Source organism: Stegostoma tigrinum, chromosome 10, assembly GCF_030684315.1.
Source record: "Stegostoma tigrinum isolate sSteTig4 chromosome 10, sSteTig4.hap1, whole genome shotgun sequence".
Lineage (NCBI taxonomy): Eukaryota > Metazoa > Chordata > Chondrichthyes > Orectolobiformes > Stegostomatidae > Stegostoma > Stegostoma tigrinum.
The window spans coordinates 26,511,856-26,533,407 of record NC_081363.1 but is presented as its reverse complement, the minus strand read 5'-3'; the positions used below and the strand labels follow the sequence as shown (position 1 = coordinate 26,533,407).

The 21,552-nt window shown below is 42.0% G+C and overlaps 1 protein-coding gene across 2 annotated transcripts in view; it reads left to right on the top strand.

Moving 5' to 3' along the window:
• The window catches only part of LOC125455968 (protein unc-79 homolog), a 224,657-nt gene that overhangs the window by 75,680 nt on the left and 127,425 nt on the right, over positions 1 to 21,552 (top strand). The window contains exons 18-23 of one of the 2 annotated variants that reach the window (XM_048538588.2): positions 7,537 to 7,758; positions 10,231 to 10,458; positions 11,484 to 11,634; positions 16,007 to 16,086; positions 16,172 to 16,320; positions 19,290 to 19,447. In XM_048538588.2, the coding sequence (XP_048394545.1) occupies positions 7,537 to 7,758; positions 10,231 to 10,458; positions 11,484 to 11,634; positions 16,007 to 16,086; positions 16,172 to 16,320; positions 19,290 to 19,447 (988 nt within the window). Of the gene's footprint in view, positions 1 to 7,536; positions 7,759 to 10,230; positions 10,459 to 11,483; positions 11,635 to 16,003; positions 16,087 to 16,171; positions 16,321 to 19,289; positions 19,448 to 21,552 lie in introns of both variants that reach the window. The other variant, XM_048538586.2, reaches the window with a different exon arrangement.

Below are 21,552 nucleotides of genomic sequence, written 5' to 3'. Positions count from 1 at the left end.
GCCTTGATTAATAATATTAACTATCCCATATGCCGTCTTAAACACCTCATCCACCGGTGCTGTTCAACACAGGCTTCCAGTCAGAAAAACAACCGTCAACCATCAGATTCTGCCTCCTGCCATTTGATCCATGGGCTTTTATATTCCTGACCAGTATGTCTTCTCTCGTAGAGTTGACAAGGGGGAGCCAGTTGATGTTGTATATTTGGACTTACAGAAAGCATTTGATGAAGTCCCACATAAGAGATTAACGCACAAGATTAAAGTGCATGGGATTAGGCGAAGTGCATTGAGATGATAGGAAACTGATTGGCAGAGAGGAAACCAAGAAGAGCAATTAATGGGCCCTTTTCACATTGGCAGACAGTAACTAGTTGGGTGCCACAGAGATCGGTGCTGGGACCCCAACTATTCACAACATGTATTAATGATTTTGATGAAGGATCAAAATGTAATATCTCCAAGTTTGCAGATGATACCTAGTTGAGTGGGAGGGTGAACTCTGACGAGGATGCAGATATCCTTTAGCATGATCTCAACAGGTTGGGTGAGTGGACAAATCAGTGACAGATGCAGTATCATTTGGATAGATGTAAATTGGATAATTCACTTTCGAAGCAAAAACGAGAAGGCACATTACTACCTGGATGGTTGTAAATTGGGAAAGGGGAGTGTGCAGTGGGACCTGGGTATCCTTGTGCACCGGTCACTGAAGGTAAGCGTGCAGGTGCAGCAGGCGGTAAAGTAAGCAAATGGTATGTTGGCCTTCATTGTGAGAGGCTTTGAGTACAGCAACAGGGGTGTGTTGTTATAGTTACATAGGACCTTGGTGAGATCACACCTGGAATATTGCGTGCAGTTTTAGACTCCTTTTCTTGCTCCTGAGGGAGTGTAGCGAAGGTTTAACCTGGCTGATGCCGGGGACAGTGGGCCTGATGTATGAGGAGAGATTGACTAGGTTAGGATTGTTTTCACGAGAGCGCAGATGAATGAGGGGGGGTGGAACCTCATAGAGACCTATAAAATTCTAGCAGGACTAGACAGGGTATGTGCAGGGAGGATGTTCCTAATGGTAGGTGTGTCCAGAACCAGGAGTCACAGACTGACGATTCGGGGTAGATCTTTAAGGACGGGGATGAGGAGACATTTCTTCGCGCAAAGAGTGGTGAGCCTCTGGAATTCCTTTCCAAAGGAAGTAGTTGATACCAAAACATTGAATGTATTCAAGGGGCTAGACACTGATATCGCAATTGGGGTGAATGGGATTGAAGGTTATGGGGAGAAAAAGCATTAGGACATTGAGTTGGATGATCAGCCATGTTCTGTGAAGAATGGTGGAGCAGGCTGTAAGGGCTGAATGGCCTCTTGCTCCTCTTCCATGTTTCTATGTTTCTGTCACATGTAAGACTTTCACAAAAGCCTTGTCAAAGTCTCTACAGGCCAAATCAACCACACTGCCCTCATCTTCACACCTAGTCACTTGCATGAAAAATTCAGTCAAATTTGTTGGACCTCCTGTTACCTGACAATGCCATACTGAGTACCCTTGATTTTTCCTTGCCCCTCCAAGTGGAAATTAATTCTCACCAGCAAAAATTTTCTCATAGTTTCTGTACCACTGATGTTAGATTCAATGGCCTGCAGTCTCCTGGATTGTCTCTACTGTCCTTTTTGAATGATGGTATCACTTTAGCTGCCCTCCAGTCCTTTGGCATATCTTCTGTAGCCTGTCTGTATTTGGACATCAATGATAGGGCCCCTGCAATCTCTTCTCTTGCCTCCCATAGCACCTTGTGACACATTGCATCTGGGCCTGGGGATTTTTTCACTTCCAAAACTGCTAATATCCCCCACTTCTCAGTGCCAATTTGTTCAATTATATTGCGGGACCCCTCCTGATTTCTGTACCCAAATATTTCTCTCTGTAGTGAACACAGATGCACAGAAGACATTTCAAAACTCATCTGTCTTCTAGCTCTACTTCATCTGATGAAGGAACTGCTGTCCGAAAACTTGTGACCTCAAATAAACCTATTGGACTAATCCTGGCGTCAAGTGCCTTCTGATCTCTTCTAGCTCCAGGCACAAATTGCTGCTGTGGTTCCTAATGGACTCCACTCTTTCCACAGTTGTCCTCTTACCTCTACCATAATAATAACAACATGCCTTTTCCAGTCAGTGTCTTTCATGCTCCCTCTTCATTCTTCTAAAGTTTTTGAAGTTGCCCCTTGCACTTCCTATTCTCCTGTACACACACATATACTCCACTATTTTGAGATCTCAGTATCTGCCAAAACCTTATCTAGGTTGGACATCTAGTATTCTCTGGAGTTTTGTTCCTCCCTTCATCGTTATGGGAACATGTTGGTCCTGCATTTTCATTAGTTATTTTGTGAATGATTCCCATTGTTCTGATGTAGACTTCCTGACAAATAGCTGATCCCAGACACTTTGGCCATGTTCTGTTTCATCATATTGGCCTTCCACTAATTCAGAATCTTTGCTATCTTATTTAGTTATGGCCACGATCACTGAAATGCTCCCCAGTGACACTTGCACCACTTGTAAGACCATAAGACATAGGAGTGGAAGCAAGGCCATTCGGCCCATCAAGTCCACACTGCCATTTAAATCATGGCTGATGGGCATTTCAACTCCACTTCCCTGCATTCTCCCCGTAGCCCTTGATTCCTTCTGAGATCACAAATTTGTCGATCTCTGCCTTGAAGGCCCCTGACTCTCTGGCAATGAATTCCACAAGCCCACCACTCTCTGGCTGAAGCAATGTCGTCTCATTTCAGTTTTAAATTTACCCCCTCTAATTTTAAGGCTGTGCCCATGGGTCCTAGTCTCCCCGTCTAACGGAAACAACTTCCTAGCGTCCACCCCTTCTAAACCATACATTATCTTGTAAGTTTCTATTAGATCTCCCCTCAACCTTCTAAACTCTAATGAGTACAATCCCAGGATCCTTAGCTGTTCATCATACGTTAAACCTATCATTCCAGGGATCTTCCGTGTGAATCTCCGCTGGACACGCTCCAGGGCTAGTATGTCCTTCCTGAGGTGTGGCGCCCAAAATTGGACACAGTATTCTAAATAGGACCTAACTAGAGCTTCATAAAGCCTCAGAAGCACATCGCTGCTTTTATATTCCAACCCTCTTGAAATAAACAACAACATTACATTCGCTTTCTTAATTACGGACTCTACCTGCAAATTAACCTTTAGAGAATCTTGGACCAACACTCCCAGATCCCTTTGTACTTCTGCTTTGCGAATTTTCTCACCATTTAGAAAATAGTCCATGCTTGTATTCTTTGTTCCAAAGTGCAAAACCTCACATTTACTCACATTGAATTTCATCAGCCATTTCCTGGACCACTCTCCTAACTGTCTAAATCTTTCTGCAGCTTCCCCACCTCCTCAGTACTACCTGCCTGTCCACCTATCTTCGTATCATCGGCAAACTTTGCCAGAATGCTCCCAGTCCCTTCATCCGGATCATTAATATATAAAGTGAACAGCTGCGGCCCCAACACTGAACCCTGTGGGACACCACTCGTCACCGGTTGCCATTCCGAGAAAGAGCCTTTTATCCCAACTCCTTGCCTTCTGTCAGACAGCCAATCCTGAGTCCAAGCCAGTAGCTCACCTCGAACACCATGGGCCCTCACCTTGCTCAGTAGCCTCCTGTGAGGCACCATATCAAAGGCCTTTTGGAAGTCTAGATAGATAAAATCTACTGGGTTTCCCTGGTCCAACATACTTGTTACCTCTTCAAAGAATTCTGACAGGTTTGTCAGGCACGACCTCCCCTTAGTAAATCCATGCTGACTTGTTCTAATCTGACCCTGCACTTCCAGGAATTTAGAAATCTCATCCTTGACCATCCTTGTCACTTGTCTAGCTTCGTTCCCTAAAATTAAGTCCCATTCTAGCCCCTCTTTTGTTGGACTTTCTGCAAATTGGCTTAAAAAATTCTCTTGGATTCATTTTAAAAGTTCTGCACCTCTAAGCCTTGGATACTGTCTATCCCAGTTAATATTGGACAAGTTGAAATACCCTACTATTATTTTTATGGCTGTCTGAGATTTGCTGACATATTTGTCCTATTTCCTCTCCTTGATTGTTTGGGGATCGATATAATACTTTTAGCAATGTGACTGCCCACTTTTTTTGGTTTTTTTGCTTCTCCCTGTAGGGCAATTTGAGGAGTCTTCTAAAGTACCATCCTTTCTTATTTCAGTAGTTGTCAGTATTGCAGTACCAGCTCCTGTTTACACCCTTCCGTGTCTCATCTGAAGATTGTATGACCTTTAATTTTAAGCTACCAGTCCAGCTGTCCCTCAACCATGTCTCCATGATAGCAATGAAGACATATCTCCATGTGTCAATCAATATCTTGAATTCATCTGCCTTTCTTGCGAGTTCTATGCATTAAAATAAATGCTATCCTGTTGAGGTTGGTTGGCTCGCCGAGCTGGCTTGTTGTTCCACAGACGTTTCGTTACCATGCTTGGTAACATCCTCAGTGCAGCCTCTGATGAAGCGTCCACTCCCGCACATCCCAGATGTCCGTGTTCTTCAAGGACCGCAACTTCCCCCCGCAGCAGTGGTCAAGAACACCCTCGACCGTGTCTCCCGCATTTCCCGCAACATATCCGTCACACCCTGCCCCCGCAATAACCGTCCAGAGAGAATCCCCCTAGTCTTCACATACCACTCCACCAACCTCCGGATACAACGCATCATCCTCTGACACTTCCACCATCTACAATCCGACCCCACCGCCCAAGACACTTTTCCATCCCCACCCTTGTCTGCCTTCCGGAGAGACCACTCTCTCTGGGGCTCCCTTGTCCACTCCACACTCCCCTCCAACCCCACCACACCCGGCACTTTCCCTTGCAACCACAGGAAGTGCTACACTTGCCCCCACACCACCTCCCTCACCCCCATCCCAGGCCCCAAGATGACTTTCCACATCAAGCAGATGTTCACCTGCACATCTGCCAATGTGGTATACTGTATCCACTGTACCCGTTGTGGCTTCCTGTACTTTGGGGAAATGCTTGGGGACCGCTTTGCAGAACGCCTCCACTCGGTTCGCAATAAACAACTGCACCTCCCAGTCACGAACCATTTTAACTCCCCCTCCCATTCCTTAGATGACATGTCCATCCCGGGCCTCCTGCAGTACCACAATGATGCCACTTGAAGGTTGCAGGAACAGCAACTCATATTCCACTTGGGAACCCTGCAGCCCAATGGTATCCCCCATGTGGACTTCACAAGCTTAAAATCTCCCCTTTCCCCACTGCATCCCAAAACCAGCCCAGCTCATCCCTGCCTCCCTAACCTGTTCTTCCTCTCACCTATCCCCTTCACCCACCTCAAGCCGCACCACCATTCCCCACCTACTAACCTCATCCTGCCTCCTTGACCTGTCCGTCCTCCCCGGACTGACCTATCCCCTCCCTACCTCCCCACCTATACTCTCTCCACCTATCTTCTTCTCTCTTCATCTTCGGTCCCCCTCCCCCTCTCTCCCTATTTATTTCAGTACGCTCACCCCATCCCCCTCTGATGGGTCTAGGCCCGAAACTTCAGCTTTTGTGCTCCTAAGATGCTGCTTGGCCTGCTGTGTTCATCCAGCTCCACACTTTGTTATCTCTGAAGCGTCGGTGTGTTTCCCTGCCTGGCTTTTAAACCCTGGGGTCCATTGTGATGGATTGCCTCACTTCCAGGTTTCCTCCGTAGTGGAATGTATATGGGGCCGAGTTCAATGTGTTTATTAATAGCCTGCTTCGTGGAGTGCCATGCTTCCAGGAATTCTGGTGCTCGTCTCTGCCTAGCCTGTCCCAGGGTCTTGGTCTTGGCCCAGTTGAAGTCGTGGTTCTCCTTGTCCATGTGGATCGAGATGAGTTTTAAATGCTATCCTGCCTGGCTATGCTCCCAAATATTTTAACATGACTATATTCAGTGTGTCTTTCTGGTTGGTTTGTCTGTCTTCTGTACTTGTTTGTGCATCATTTCCTATTCCAAAATCCATACCCTTGCCAAATGAGTTTAAATGACATTAGTGGCACTCTCAAACCAACACCTCCCCGCCAAACCCTCTACAAGTATGTTAATGTTCAACCCATTGGACTTGTACAAATGCCATCATTCTGAAAAATGGACCCAGTGATCCAGGAATCTAAAGCCGTCCCTCCTGCACCATTCATCAGCCACGTGCTCATCTGCATGTGTCTATTGTTATACTTGCCAGCATGTGGCACGATGAGTAATTTGGAGATTCTCACCATTGAAGTTCTGTTTTTCAATCTGCTACCTAACTGATTAAATTCCTGTTACAGAACCTCATCCGTCTTTCTCCTTTTGTCATTGATACCAAAGTGAATCGTGATCTCTGACTGTTCACCTTCCCCCTTCACGATACCCTACTGCCTTTCGGCAATATCTTTGTTCCCGGCCCGAGGAAGGCAACACATTCTCGAAGAGTTACATTTGCGACCACAGAAGCACCTGATGTAGCTATCACTCTTGAGTGTCCTTTCAGAATTGCTCTTCCTTTCTTTTTTAGTTGCCCTTGTGCAGCTGGGCTTTGGTTGCACTAGCCAGAGAAATTGTGACTCAAACCATTTAAGGTTCTCAGGAGTAAGGAGAGAAATGGGAATATGGCATTGGGAGAGAGGATTAGCCATGATCATATTGACCTGCAGAACACATTTGCAGAGCCTTGTGGCTTTCTCCTAATGCTTGTTTCTGTAGTTCTGTGTTATGATCTCTGATGTTGAATGATCTGTTGTTAGCAAAGTATAAGGGGTAGTCAGTGAATGCTGCTCCACCCAGTAACACAAACATCCTACAAATGAAGGAAAAGAAAGTTTCAGCTTTACCCCGTAACACCCCTGTTATAATGTCTCCTTTTGTTGCCTTTGCCTCGACGTTCACTTCTTTGGCTAGCGGTCTTACCCTACTCAATGAACTTTTTCACCCTCCGTATTCAGTGGATCATTTTCCACCATCTCTGCACCTTCAGAGAGATCCACCAGCGAACACATCTTCACCCCTGCCCGCCATCATGTAGTGTATTGTGATTAAACATGTTATGGCATTGAAATATTAATAGTTAAGTTGCATGTGCCTTGTTTAAATTTGCTTAAGTGGGCTGTTTCTTATTTTGATTCTGCTCAATGTAAAATGAAGTCCTGCTATTTACATTGATTACGTTCCTCAAAATTCTCTAAACAGTCAGTTTTACAACAACGGGCTTGACAAACTGTGCAGGCACAGTATAGGTCACTTGTTTAGCATGCATTTTATAATCCAGAATGAAGTTTTTTTCAGTTTTTCTCTTTAAAGGCATAGCTGAGTGAAGCTTGGCCTCACAGTGGGTGCACAGTACAATAAGCAAATTCAGGAAAGGTCAGCATATGAATGGTGGGTCTTGATTGTATGTTTTATACAGTGACTTTATTCTTATTTTCTTCGAGCCATTGTCCTGATGAATGTGCTGTTTTTCCTTAGGTTAGTGTTGTATCGGATCCTGGACGCAGAGGTCAACATGTTACTCTTAGCCCGTTTCCTAGCCCCTTTCGTAGCCCATTCCGCAGTCCATTGCGCAGTCCATTCCGTGGTTGTTTTAAAAATTTCGGATCTGCAGGAGGAAGAGCTATTGACTTTGATTCTGATGATGATGAGATGAACCTGTCTTGCTTTATTCTGATGTTTGATTTGCTACTGAAACAGGTAATGATTTAGTTGCTCCTTTTCTGGGTATATCATGTGCGAAATTTCAGGTTAATTTATTCTGTGCACGATTTAAAGATGAATATGTTACAGCTTCTTGGGACACATACTTTAATTTCACCATTGAAGAAATCTCCCAGAAATAGACATCAAAAGTGGCCAGGGAAAACAAGTTCAAGGAAATTACAATCAGTAAGAAGATTGTACTGGAGAAATTCATGGGTCTATAAGTTGCTGAAACCCCAGAACCTGATGGTCTTCATCTCAGAGGGTTGAAGTTGGTAGTTGTAGGGAAAACTAATGCAGTTGTGGTTTTCTTCACATAGTCTACAGATTCTGCAGTGATTTCTGCAGGTGTGATGGTAATAATGTAACAGGAAAGGGAGCGAGAAAACAGGGCTGCAGGCCTGTTGGCCTTACATCAGTAGTAGAGAAAGTGCTACAATCTACTATAGTATCAGTTAAATAGATATCTGGTTGAAAACTATCTGATTGGGTGTAGTCATTATGAATTTGCAAATGGAAAGTTGTGCTTGTTGAAAGTGTTGATTTTCACTGAAGATGTAACTGTCAAATTTGATAAAGGAGAGCCAAAGGACATTGTGTACTGAGATATTCAGCACTCCTCTGATAAATTCCCGCTTTGGAGGCTGGATAGAAAACTGAACGCAGATAGGCTGAGCCCCTCATAATTTTACACATCTCAATCATGTCCCCACTTCTCCAATTTCTGAACAAAGGCCTAGGCCCAAAACGTCAGCCTTCCTGCTCCTCTGATGCAGCTTTGCCTGCAGTGTTCATGCAGCTCTACACTTTGTTATTCCAGGATATTGAATCCCACTTTTTATAACACAAACTCACCAGGCAAGCCAGTGCCCTGGCAAATACTCTCTCCAGTGCAATAATGTCCCTTCTATTATGTGGATCCAGAACTGTACATAATAATGTGTAATAGCTGTGATCTGAACAGTGGTTTATACCGTTCCAGCATAACGACCCTGTTTTTAAAACTCTGTACTTCAAGGCAAATGTCCCAAATGTCAACTTCACCACTTTACCTACCTGTCCCACTACCTTTTGGGACTGATGGATGTTCACAACAAGGTCCCTCTAATCCTGGGTGTTTCCCAGAGTCCTAGCATTCATCACGCCTTTGCTTGCTTTTTTTCTCTTACCCAAATGCACCACCTTACACTTACTGAATTTCATTTGGCACTGATCAGCGCATCTGACAAATCTGTTTATATCCTCCTTTAATCTGAGGCTATCCTCCTCACTACTTACCATCCCATCAATTTTTGTATCATTCCTGAACTTATTAATCAAGCCTTCTACATTCAGGCCTAAATCATTTCTAAATACCACAAACAACAAGGTTCCCAATAATGACCCCTACAAATCTCACCGATTCAGGCTTCCAGTATGCTCAAGAACACCGCCTAAGAGTCCAAAAGACAACGATCCTACACTAGTTGTCAGTGTAATTCCTGGCACATGTTAAATTGTTTTGCAAATGTTGTCCAGATGCAAGTTCGTATTTCACTGCTGGGGACTCACACACCCCACCCTGCCTTGACTCTCCTATGCCACCTCTTCCTTCACCCCCAAGGACTCACCCACTTGGTCAGTTACCTACTCACTGCAGTTACATCTTGCACTTTCCCTAGCACTTCACTCCTGGGGTGCCTCTGTCAACAAACCCACCCAATGACCTGCCATCCAGGGGCACTCATTTCCTCACCATCTGATTGAAACCTCCAAAGTACTGAAAGAGATAGACAGACAGGCTAGATGCAGGAAAGATGTTTCCCCTGGATGACGTGTCTATAAGCGGACATAATTGTGAGGGGACACAATTTAAAATAGACTCTAAGATAAGGAGATAACAAGGTGTTGAACTGGATGAACACAGCAGGCCAGGCAGCATCAGCGGAGCAGAAAAGGTGACGTTTTGGGTCGTGACCCTTCTTCAGAATTGTTTTACTCCAAGAATCATGATCTTTGGAATTTTTCAGTCACCGAGGGCTGTGAAAATTCAGCCATTGAATATCTTTAAGGTAGAGATTGACAGATTTTGTGATTACTGGGGCATACAGTGTTATGGTGATGGGTGAGTAAAAGTATTTGGTCAGCCATGTTTTCATATTTGGTCGGCGGGGGAGGTTTGTGAAGAAGGTTCTAGGCCCGAAACGTCAGCCTTTCTGCTTCTCTGGTGCTTGGCCTGCTGTGTTCATCTAGCTCTGCACCTTATTATTTCATATTTTGTGGAGCAGGTTTGACAAACTGAATGTCCTCTGCATGTTCCCATTAGCTTATGTTACTGTATCATTTCATATTGAAAATACAATTCAAATCTGTGTTAGCATAATGTTATTCCAAGCCATTATGAGAAACAATACAGTTGTTTTAGATATATATTAGATATATATGGAGCAGTTAAAACTTATTTAAATTTCTATCTCAATGCTACAGATGGAATTGCAAGATGATGGTATAGTTCTGGGTCTCGACCATGGATTATCCAGGGACATAATTTCCATCATAAACAATGTATTCCAAGCCCCATGGGGAGGATCACATACCTGCCAGAAAGATGAAAGTGCAGTTGAATGCAATGTGTGTCAATCCAGTATTTTGTGCTACCAACTCGCATGTGAGCTGCTGGAGCGATTGGCACCTAAAGAGGAAATCAAACTGGTGGTAAGGAGACAATGGTTCAGGGTGAAATGTGGTTTGCATATTAGCTCTTGAAACTGAACTTTACACTTTCCCGGCTGACAAATTTGAAAGTACTTGAGGAAGAATGTTGATGACATGTAAAATCTACCAGCTGGTCTCCCTTCACCTAGTCGCTCACCTCTGACCTGTCTGACATGTTACATGCCACCTACCTTCAGTGTTATTGGAGGCCTATGCCATGTGGAAAGCTGAATAATTAGCACCAAGGGCTGGTGCCGGGCCTGGAGGAGGTTTCCTTCTCTTGAGGTTCTGTGGGCCATGCTATCTCGCTTTCCCAGGATCATTGCTCATCCCCCTGAAATATTGAGTCCAGTCCTCTCCGATTCATCAATGAGATCCTCAAACACGAATTTACCTGGGCCTGCTTGTAGTGCCAGTAGTGACCACAGTTTTGTGCTGGTGGGAATACAGAACTGCTGGCCAATTTGATTGGCTGCAAGTCTTCGAAGTGGTGGACATCCTCCTGAGACAACGGTAGAAGTCTCTTGTTAAGTTGTTGCAAGACAACTGTCAGATTGTGGGCAGGTTCCCCTCTGACCTTTAGCTGGGGCCAGGGGTGGGGGAATGCAGGACTGCAGAACCCCTAAAATTTCACCCTTTGAATATAGTTTTGAGATGACATTAATTAATTACTTTTTAATGTGTTCCTGTAGGTTTAGAAAAGTGAAACTTGCCTAATGCTGAAGCACAGTGTTAATCTGTATATCTTTGTCCAAGGCAAATGGCTATTCCTTCCGATTCTGATTGTAGACAGCCCCATCTGAATGCTCTAAATTCAAAGGGGAGAAAATGTGGGTGTACCTGTGATAGCTATTTTAGATTTGGGCTTCATTCTCTTCGGCCAAACTTCCATCTCCTCCAGGATCATCTAGGAAAGCCCTGTTTCTTTCTTTATCTTCAGACACCTCCTGAAACTCATGCTGCTGACTTCTATCTAATGATAGTTCATGTAAATCCTAGGTCAGCATGTATTTGTTCTCCTTTAGGAACCCACTGACAGCTTTGAAGACAGTATGCTGTTTTCTAGGCCTGAATTCACTATAGGCTTTGAAGGAGAAGAAGATGATAATTCGAGAGACGATAATTCAAAAGAGGATGAAAATCAACTGATCAATAATGGATGTGAAGAAAACCCTGGTATAGTTAATAGTTGCCTTTACAAAATGTGCTCTGGTTGAAACTGGCTGCTTACAAGTTTTCATCGACAATAATGGAAGCAGTGATAGTTCATAGATGATTGATTGGGGACATCATTGGATGTGATGTGACTTGAATGAGTTGATTTTTTAAAAAACAATATAAATTTAATTACCACATCTGTATACAAAGGTTTATTAAATTTCACATCTAACTTTGTACCTTGATCAGTAATAATGACTTGTCATAATTATAGAACCTATTGTTAAAGGCTAACATATAAATCAAATGAAAAGTAAATAACATTCTGCATTAAAATGTTAGTACATTTTGAATAATAGCTGTTGATTAAAAGCATCTGTACCTCTTGTAGTGAAACTGTTTTTAAGAGGCAACGTCAACTAGGGTGAATTTCTTCCAATTGTTTGCTGTAACTTGGTGAACTCTGAAAAAATTCTCTGACCTGTTTTAATACTGCCATTCCATGGCTCTTCTGCTGAAGTTACAGTGGATGATCAGGAGGACTGTGGCATCAATTTACCCCCAGTAATATTGGTCACTTTGGCCCTTCTTTTGATCATATGCTTGCAATGATGTTTGAGGAAAATATAGAATATTTGGTCAGTAACTTCTAACCAAGTGAAAATGGCGTGTGACTTAGAGGGGAACTTGAAGCTGATTGTCTTCCCAAAACAGTGTTGGTTGTTGAGTCAGTTGGGAAAATATGGCACAATTGGAAGAAATTAGATTCTCAATTCGTGGAAAAAAAATTTCAAATTCTGCGACAAGGTTTTGAACAGTGCTAGTGAATGGCATGGCCTAAATGCATGTATTTGCATGCCTACTTTTTAAATTCATTTGTAGAATGTGAGCATTGCTGGCTAAGCTACTACTGATTGTCCGTCCCTAGCTGCCCTGGAGAAACTTGTAGTGAACTGCCTTCTTGCACTGCTGCAGCCTGTGTGCTGAAGGTAGATCACAGTTTTGCTGTGGAGAAAATTCAAATTTAGACCCAGTGACAGTGAAGAATTGATGACTTATTTCCAAGTCAGGACAGTTAATGGCTTGTAGGGGAAGCTTCAGGGGTTGGTGTTCCCATATACCTGCTGCTCTTGTCCTTCTAGGTGGAAGTGGTTGTAGGTTTGGAAGGTGCAGTCTCAGGATCTTTGGAAAATTTCTGCAGTGTATATTGCGGATTATGCACATCTGTGCTCCTAGTGTTATTGGTGGGTGGTGTGAATCTTTGAGGATGTGGTGCCAGTCAAATGGGTTGCTTTGTCATGGATGTTGTCGCACTTCTGGAGTGTTGTTGGAGCTACACTCATCCGGGCAAGTGGTGTGTATTCCATCACACTCTTGACATCTGCCTTGTAGATGGTGGACAGACTATGAGGAGTAAGGAGATGAGTTACTCGCTGCAAGATTCCTAGCCTCTGACTTGATCCTTTAGACACTCTGTTAATGTTGTGAGCCCAGTTGAGTTTCTAGTCAATGGTAATTCCCAGGATGTTGACAGTGGGAGATGTAGTGATGGTAATGCCGTTGAACCTCAAGGTCCGTTAGTATCTGTTCTCTTTTCATTGTTCTGGAGACCCCTGTTCTTTTGCAGTCAAATAGAAAATAGTTGCCGATAATTCCTGACATGAAAGTTAGAGCAGTAACTTGGCAGCTCCAGCTTGCTGCTTGTTCCTTTTGGGCCTCCATCTTGGATCGAAGTCACCAACAGCGTGACCACTCCCATTACAAAAAACTTGGTCTGTTTCTGATATTGCCCACACAGGTTTATTGGAACTGTGAATAGAGGAGGAATAAATCTGCCAGCAAGCCCAGGACTAGCAGGAACCTCCAATGGCTGTTGAACAGTTGAAGTACCCTGAGGATAATCAGAATTGTAGGACACCCAGAATCTATTGCCCTTAATGCCATTTCCAACAGATGAGCAAAGGGCAGTATTTCTACAGCCTCAGGCTGTCCTGAGAAACTGTCACAGAGTAGCCTGAACTGCTGGAGCAAAATCTGCAACCTGAAGGGGTCTGTGGCTGTCTGTGTTTTCCCTGTATCCATATTCTTCCAGTTGTGCTGATGGCTAAGGTTGGGGCATGGCAGTGACTTCTGTTGCAGAAGTCAGTATACTGGCATGCTGATTGGTACATGCAACACCTCCACACAGCTATACGGCTAAGCACCTTGGCAGGAACATAGGTGGCTTTTTTAATCCCACTGGCAGTCAAGGTGACATCTTATAAGAATCATTACAGTGTAGAAGCAGGCCATTTGGCCCATCTAGTCCACACCATCACTCCAAAGAGCATCGCACCCAGACCCACCCCCTACCCTATCCCTGCATTTCCCACCCTAGATACTATGGCGATTAAGCATTGCTAATCCACCGAGCCTGCACAACTTTGGACTGCGGGAGGAAACTGGAGCACCCGAAGGAAACCCATGCAGAAACAGGGAGAATGTGCAAACTCCACACAGACAGTCACCTGAGACTGGAATCGAACTCGGGGCCCCTGGCACTGTGAGGCAGCACAGCTAACCCCTGAACCACGCTGCGATAAATTTGTTTTTGCAATTGGCTGTTTCAAGGATCCACTAGGGAACCTGTGTAATATCCAGTAGATTTCAACTTATATTGAGATTTTTATCAATTCAATTTTTGCGAAATCACATGGCTTCATCTCGTTTTCCTCCACCAATGTCAGTGCCATAGCTCAGGCCACAGGTAGCTTCCACGGCCAGCGCCCCCTAGTGGCTGGGTATTATCAACTTTGCATGCATCTTGTTAAATGCAGCAGACTTTAAAGGGTTCCATTCTGTCAGTTCTTCACATTTAGAATCTGCACAATATATACTGGGAGCTGCCATGATGCCTGTGTCCTGGAGAACACCAATTTTCTGCTTCATTTCTTGGGCCTGATGCCATATAAGGATGGCTGCTGGGGCACAATGGTTACCCTCTGCAAACATAGCTGATAATTCCATTATGCATACCCTTCCTTAACTGAGGCTGAGTGTAGAAGTAATGCAGCCAGTTTTTCAACCAGGGCTACCATGGAATGGATGATGGGCTTCCCGAAGATGAAGTTTTGATGGCTGGATTGTTCTTGTGGATGGTTTTGCAGACAGACACCTTGCACTTAAGTGCTCTTTGTCAGTGCTCTGTCCATCTGACCAACCTGTCTATGCCTGCCTGCAACCTACAACCATCCACTTCATTATTAACCACCCTACCAATCTTGATGTTGTCCGTAATTTGCTTAATATTCCCTCCACATTTTCAGTTATGTGTAGAACAAACAATAAGGATCCAGTATTGTGGTACACTTTGACACCAACCTCCAGTCACTGAAACAGTCTTCTGCCACTACCCTTTGTGTCCAATTACTAAGCCAGCTTCTGATCCATCTTGCCAAATTTCCCTCAGTTCCATTAGCTTTAACTTTTTCGATCAGCCTCCCATGTAGGACCTTGTCAAAAGCTTTGCTAAAATGCATATAAACTATTTCAACTGAATGTATCTCATCCAGTTTGAGCAGATGCATGCTAAGTGCATTGATCATTCATTGATTGTACACTTGTTGCTCAAAAAGCCAAGTAGTTCTTATGTGATCCCAGAAGTAATTTCAGCTTTTCTTTGTTGACCTTTTGTTCACTTTTGTTGTCGTTGAATAAAAGTGAACATTTTCACCTGCTTGAAGGCTTTCCAGTGTGTGATTATTCCACATTGAAAATGAGAAGATATTATGCTACACAGGGCATTTGCAAAAGGTGCTACTGAGGGATAGCCTCTGTAGCTTGATTCTTATAACTGCAGTTGCAATGATGGCTGACCAGAGAGGTGATGATATAAAATGGCAATATATCAACTTGTATTTACAATGAAGTGCCACCTGTAGAATTTATGTTCCCTCAGAACCTTTGCTGCTTTTTGCTCCATTGCATTGTGAAATGCAGCTCTTGCATGGCAACATGTGAATTAGGGCAAGACTGTGTTGTAAACATAGCCCCAGGACCTGAAATCTGGGCAGGTCCGGTGGTGAGTACTTCCACCATTGCTCAGCACAAGATGAAGTGAGTAGAGTGCTGTGGAGGTCTGGTGTACAACTAATAAGGCAGGCTGAGGAGAATAGCATGAGAAAGTTCACTGGAGCTCATGGAGAGAAACTCTCCTCCAAACTCCCTGAACTTGACACACATCCAATTTTTGATAAAATTCAGTTCTATTTGTTAGAAATTACTTCAAGTATAATTTGTTCTCTCCAAACTAATATCAGAGTAACTTACAATTTAACAAATAATTCTGTTGTACCTTCAGAAAAATTAGTGGTTATGTAGTTCCTAACACTTTTTTTTTCTATTTTAGTAGAAGTGAAAAATAATGCAGAGAGAAGCTTTGATTATGAACAACTTCCTGCTACATTGAAGTTAATACATACAATCTTGCAGGTAATCATGATTTAACATTTTCAGTTATATTTCAGCACTTGTGTCTTTTAATTCTTCTCCGTGCTTCACTTGTGTGTCTCAACAGGAAATCCCAAATTGTGAGGAGCCTGACATTCTTTTCAACATGCTCAACTGTTTAAAAATACTGTGTCTCCATGGAGAGTGTTTGTATCTTGCCAGAAAAGATTATCCAAACTTTCTTGCTTATATTCAAGAGAAAATGTTGATTTCCAGGTAAGGTTAGCAATGTGTGAAAGATGAGTAACTTATCAATAATTGTTAGAATGTGTAATCTGTAAACCTATGTCTCCCCATTGACTGTATAGTTTCCTAATATGTTTGTAATTTGTTCGCATATTTGGAACTTTGTTTCAGATTTTCTGACTCTTAATTTTGATTAATGGAAATTTGTACAGAAATACAGACTAAGGACATGCAGGTTAGATGGATTAGCCATGGTAAAATGCAGGGTTACAGGGTAGGGTGGGGAGGGGGTTCCTGGTTGGGAAGCTCTTTGGAGGGCCAGTGTGAACTCGATGGGCCAAATGGTCACACTGTGTAGGTGTTCAATGATTCTATGATAGAAGCATTTGTAGCAATCATTAATTCAGTGATTTAGTGTTTTATTTCAAATCGTGTGATACTCTAGCAATTTTATTTCCTGTGATCAACTCATGACAGTTGTTAAATCAACATCCAGATTTTATGCAAGAATCAGCCCTTAAATATGGACATAACGCTGGATCAGTAACGTGGGGCGCAACAAGCATGTTATCCATAAACGACAAAAAACAATAATATAATAATAACAATAGAATATAATATAACTCCAAAAGCATGAATTGCACAATATGTTGTAAATCTAACAAATACTGATACTGCACCTGGAGACGCAGAGATCTAGTGTGATCTTTGTGAAAAATGAAGCTAGATGGTGGGAGTGTAACTTGACCAAAATGTCCACATGTAATGCAGTCTACGTCTTGAAGTAATAAAATAATAGACTTTTATTACACAGAAGGAGGCCATTCAGCCCATTTTTTCTGCACCAGCTCCTGAAAGAGCTATCAGTTTGTGCCGTCCTCCAACCCTATCTCCATAGCCCTCGCAATTCACCACTTCCAAATATATATCAGACCTCCTTTGAAACCTACTATGGAATTGCCTCCACCACTGTCCCATGCAGCACATTCTGAATTCTAACAACTCTAAGTAAAACGTTTCTTCACTTCTCACTCGTAGCTCTCTTGTTGATAATCTTGAAATTGTGACTCCTAGTTGCTAACATACCAACCAGTGGAAGCAGAAAATCCTTTTCTTATCTGTGCATCTTAAGTCCTTCATTGCTGATATTGTTCTAATAAATCTCCTTTGCACTCCCTCCAGGGCATTAACATCCTTTCTTAAATAGTATGCCAGAACTGAACACATGTCTACAAATCAGTCACACCATATTTGAAGTAGTGTAGCATCACTTCCTTGCTTTAATACTCTGTGTCAATTTATAAATCCAAGCATCTTAGAAGCCTTCTTAACACTTTTAAATTGCATGGCCACCTTCATAAAATTATACGCTTGAACCCTAAGGTGCCCCTGCTTCTGTACTCAGACTTATACCATTGAGCCTGTATTGTCTGTCCATGTTCCTTCTCCTAAAATACATTCTCTTACATTTATCTGATTGAAATTCATCTGTCCGATGTCTGTCCATTTGCCCAACTTGTCAGTGTCCCTCTGAAGTCACTCAGCGTAACCTCTCAATTCACTATTCTCCTTAGCTTAGTATCATTTTTATTTTATTTTCCTTTTGTGTATACTTTATGACCTTGAAGCATGCTCCTCTCCTATAACCCAGTAGCTTAAAGTTAGCCTAAAGACCTTTGTGTTTCATAAATGCGACATATCTACAGCTGTTATAAATATTTGTAGGATTCTTGAACAGCACAGTATCCATGGTCAGTTTCTAATGTTGGGAGATAACAAAAACTTTGCCACATCAGGTAGAACATTCTGTTGGAAGCTTCTTGCCAGTTGTGGGAGTGCCCCCTGTTGAAAGGGTGCGGCTGTACTGTGATATGTTTACACAGCCACTAAACACATTAAGTATTGAAAGAGAGATTTATAAACAAAAAGGTGTTCGCTGTTATTTGAGTTCTTTAATCTAACATAGATTGAAAGCATTGGCCTGGATTTTGCAGTTGTAATGGTGGTGAAATTGACCACCAGCATAATTGTTACTCCATTGAAAATTACAGTACGTGCTGGACTCTGCACATGCAACAGACAGTTTGGAAATCCAGAAGTTGATATGAGTAACTCTATGCTTCACCGGTTTGTGCATTTAAGGCATTTCCCCCTCATATTTCCCTCCGTCGCATTGCAGTTAATGGGAAATTGAACGAATGAAAACTTCTAATCTCATGCTTTTGGTTTCACTATTTGGGAAAAAACAAGCCTTGACAAAGTTTATCCTTGTCAAATGGCATGTAACAGTTTTTAATAATGTACTAACTTCATAATTATTGCTAAACACAATGTTCCTGAAAGGTTTATAATAGAGTAACAAATTGTACTTTTTAAAATGAATTTTGAAAATGAGTTAGTATGACTTAAACCAACTGTGCAGTGACTATTTACTTTGTTACCCCAATTTAAATTGCAAGGAAAAAATATCAACTGTTTTTGTTGTGTGTGAATACATTGTTGTGGGTCACTGCTTCCTGTTTTGTTGACATCACTGCTGCTGCATGCAAAGAGATCCCCTTTACTTGGTGCTGAATTTAAACAGCTTCTTGGGAAAAGGAAATCTGTCCCAGGGAGACAATTTAGATCGATCTTGGATATCAGCAGCAAGTGATCTTGCTTCTCCAGATTACAAATTCCACGTATTATCTTGATGTCTAGAAAATAGTCTCAGACTGCATGCCTAACACTATGGCAGTTCCTGAATGCCATCTAAACATCTCAGTGAGACTGCTGGCTTGCGATTCACCCAGCAATCCATAATTCCTTTTAAGTAACTGGCCATATAACTTCAAGATTGACATTGGACAGTAAGAAACTACTGAGTTCCAAAGTGGCAAGGTGATAAAATTGTCTGTGATGTGAAGAAAGAAGGTACGCAAGTGCATTCTCTTTGTGCATTTAGCTTATAAAAATGGAAGACGCCATCCAAAGTTCATTTCTACTTGTGTCTTTTGCAGCCTGTGGAAAGTACTTAAGTCTGAATTCTCTCAGCTTGCCTCTGTGGCAATACCCATGTTCCTGCACGCTCTTTCGCTTTCTCGTGGTGCTGATATATTCTGGAGCATCATTGATAGCAATTTTAACAGCAAGGACTGGAAAATGCGTTTTGAAGCTGGTAAGATGAAAAAAATATGCACAGTGCAAAGAATGTAAGCTATTAAAACTCAAACTCAAATACAACTTTTAAAACTCAAAAACCCTAACTTAAGATAAAAAATTCTGCAATAAAGTATTTGTTTTTTTCTTAAAAAGTGTCTTAATGAAACAGGGTGTCAGAATTAAAATTAGTACTGTCGGTTGCAAATTTCTTTTTTGTTTAATCCCAAAGCTGTGTTGTGTTGGGCACTTGTAGCAAGACTATTTATATTACTTAACCTGCACACTATCTTAAAATCAGTCAAAGGACAATGAAGAAAGTCACGTTAACCATACATTGAATTGACTGATAAGTCAACGTAAACCGTTGTATAATCTACACATTCTGCTGCTCCAACAAAATCTGGTGCAACTGTTGCTGATTTTTTTTTAGAAAAACTCAGATTTACCTGTTGCACAAATCAGGATTGATGCCATGAAATTTTATTTATCACTGCAGTCCATGTATATTGTTTGTTATTTGTTTTACTTTCTATGCATGTCAACATAGCTATCGTGCCATTTTTAGACACTTTGGAAATCTCAATGTACTGAGGTGAATATTCCATTCCCAAAATATCTAACTTATTACAAATATGTGTAACAATTCAAAATGGAATGAAAGTTGAAATTAAAGTGTGTGTAGACAGAGGTGAGATAATCAATTGCCTGTGCTATGTACAGTTTAGTCATGGTTGATATTTACAATTGTCATGACGTTTATCAACTCTATTACGTTAAGTAGATACTGTAGCGACATTATCGCCATAAGTTGGAGTTCTTCCTTCTAATTGAATGACCAAATATTAAAATAATTGGATGATAGCCTACTTCTTACTGTAATTTCTGTCACCATGATGGCACCACCTTCTTGACTTGCTCCCTGCCTGAGGAGTGGTGATCCTCAGGTTAAACCACCTCTAGCCCTCCCTCTCTAATGAGTTCCCAGCCCTATAGTCTTCTGGGACTGTGGTCACTTCCTATAATATTAAGTTTTAACGTTTTATTTTCAGAAAAAAAAAGATTCCAGAAGCACTTATCTGCCTTGTTAGTATTGGCATATGCATTATACATTTTTATTGCACATATTTGCACCAATGTATGTATGCTATCACAACATGTTCAGTGTAATGGGATTTCAGTAATTTCCTGAGGCTTGGGACTGGAATGAAGGGTAGGTTGATGTCTGGCTGAGCATTGTGTAATGCAGGCTTTCATCAATGAGCAAGCTAACAGGGTATAAATGTGACTTATAGGACACTGAGGATCCATGGCTTCCAGAAGGTCTTTTTGGATGTTTATTATTCCTTCTCTGTTGCAGTTCTCTGCTTGTCTTCTCCATCTCTCACTTGGGTACACATTTATCCTGTTATTGCTTAGCTCACTGCAGTAAATATGTAAAGAAAAATGGGTAACAGCAGCCAGTTCTTATTGTATTTTGTATCAACTGATGCATCACCTCGCTGGCTGATAGAAATAGTAAATCTTCAGGCACAAAAAAATGGCAGAAAAACCTATGATCAATTTCAGGGTAAAATCTAGAAAAATCCCCCCCCCCCCCCCCCCCCCCACCCCTTCCCCCATTAGTAAAGCAATGAATGACATGCAGGAGATTGTGGATATTTGTGATACATTACCAAAAATGCATAGTTTGCTATCATCACAATAGAACTGGATAAGACTGTGTTTCCATCCATTGGATGAGTTCCAAAAGGTCAAACTCTAACTTCTATGTCCTTCTAATGTCCTGTATACTCATAGTTGTATTTGTTTAATTTTCATTTCTGATTTCTGGCTTCCTTGCTGACCTTTTGTGTATTTGTACTATCCCATGTGTAAATTACTTCTAAATTAATCTAAGGCTAAATCCGTGTTGTTTTTTGTTAACATTGATTATTTCCCTTGAATCTAGTTAATCTGTTCATCTGAATGCTCCCAAGTAACTAGTTGACATCGACACCAATTTAGTTACCTTTTCTTCTTCTACTTTCCCCCATTTGCACCCTTTATTCCATGGTAACCTGGCACATTTATAATTTCATAAATTAAAATTTTCTTGACCAAAGCTGTCTTTCTGTTCTGGTG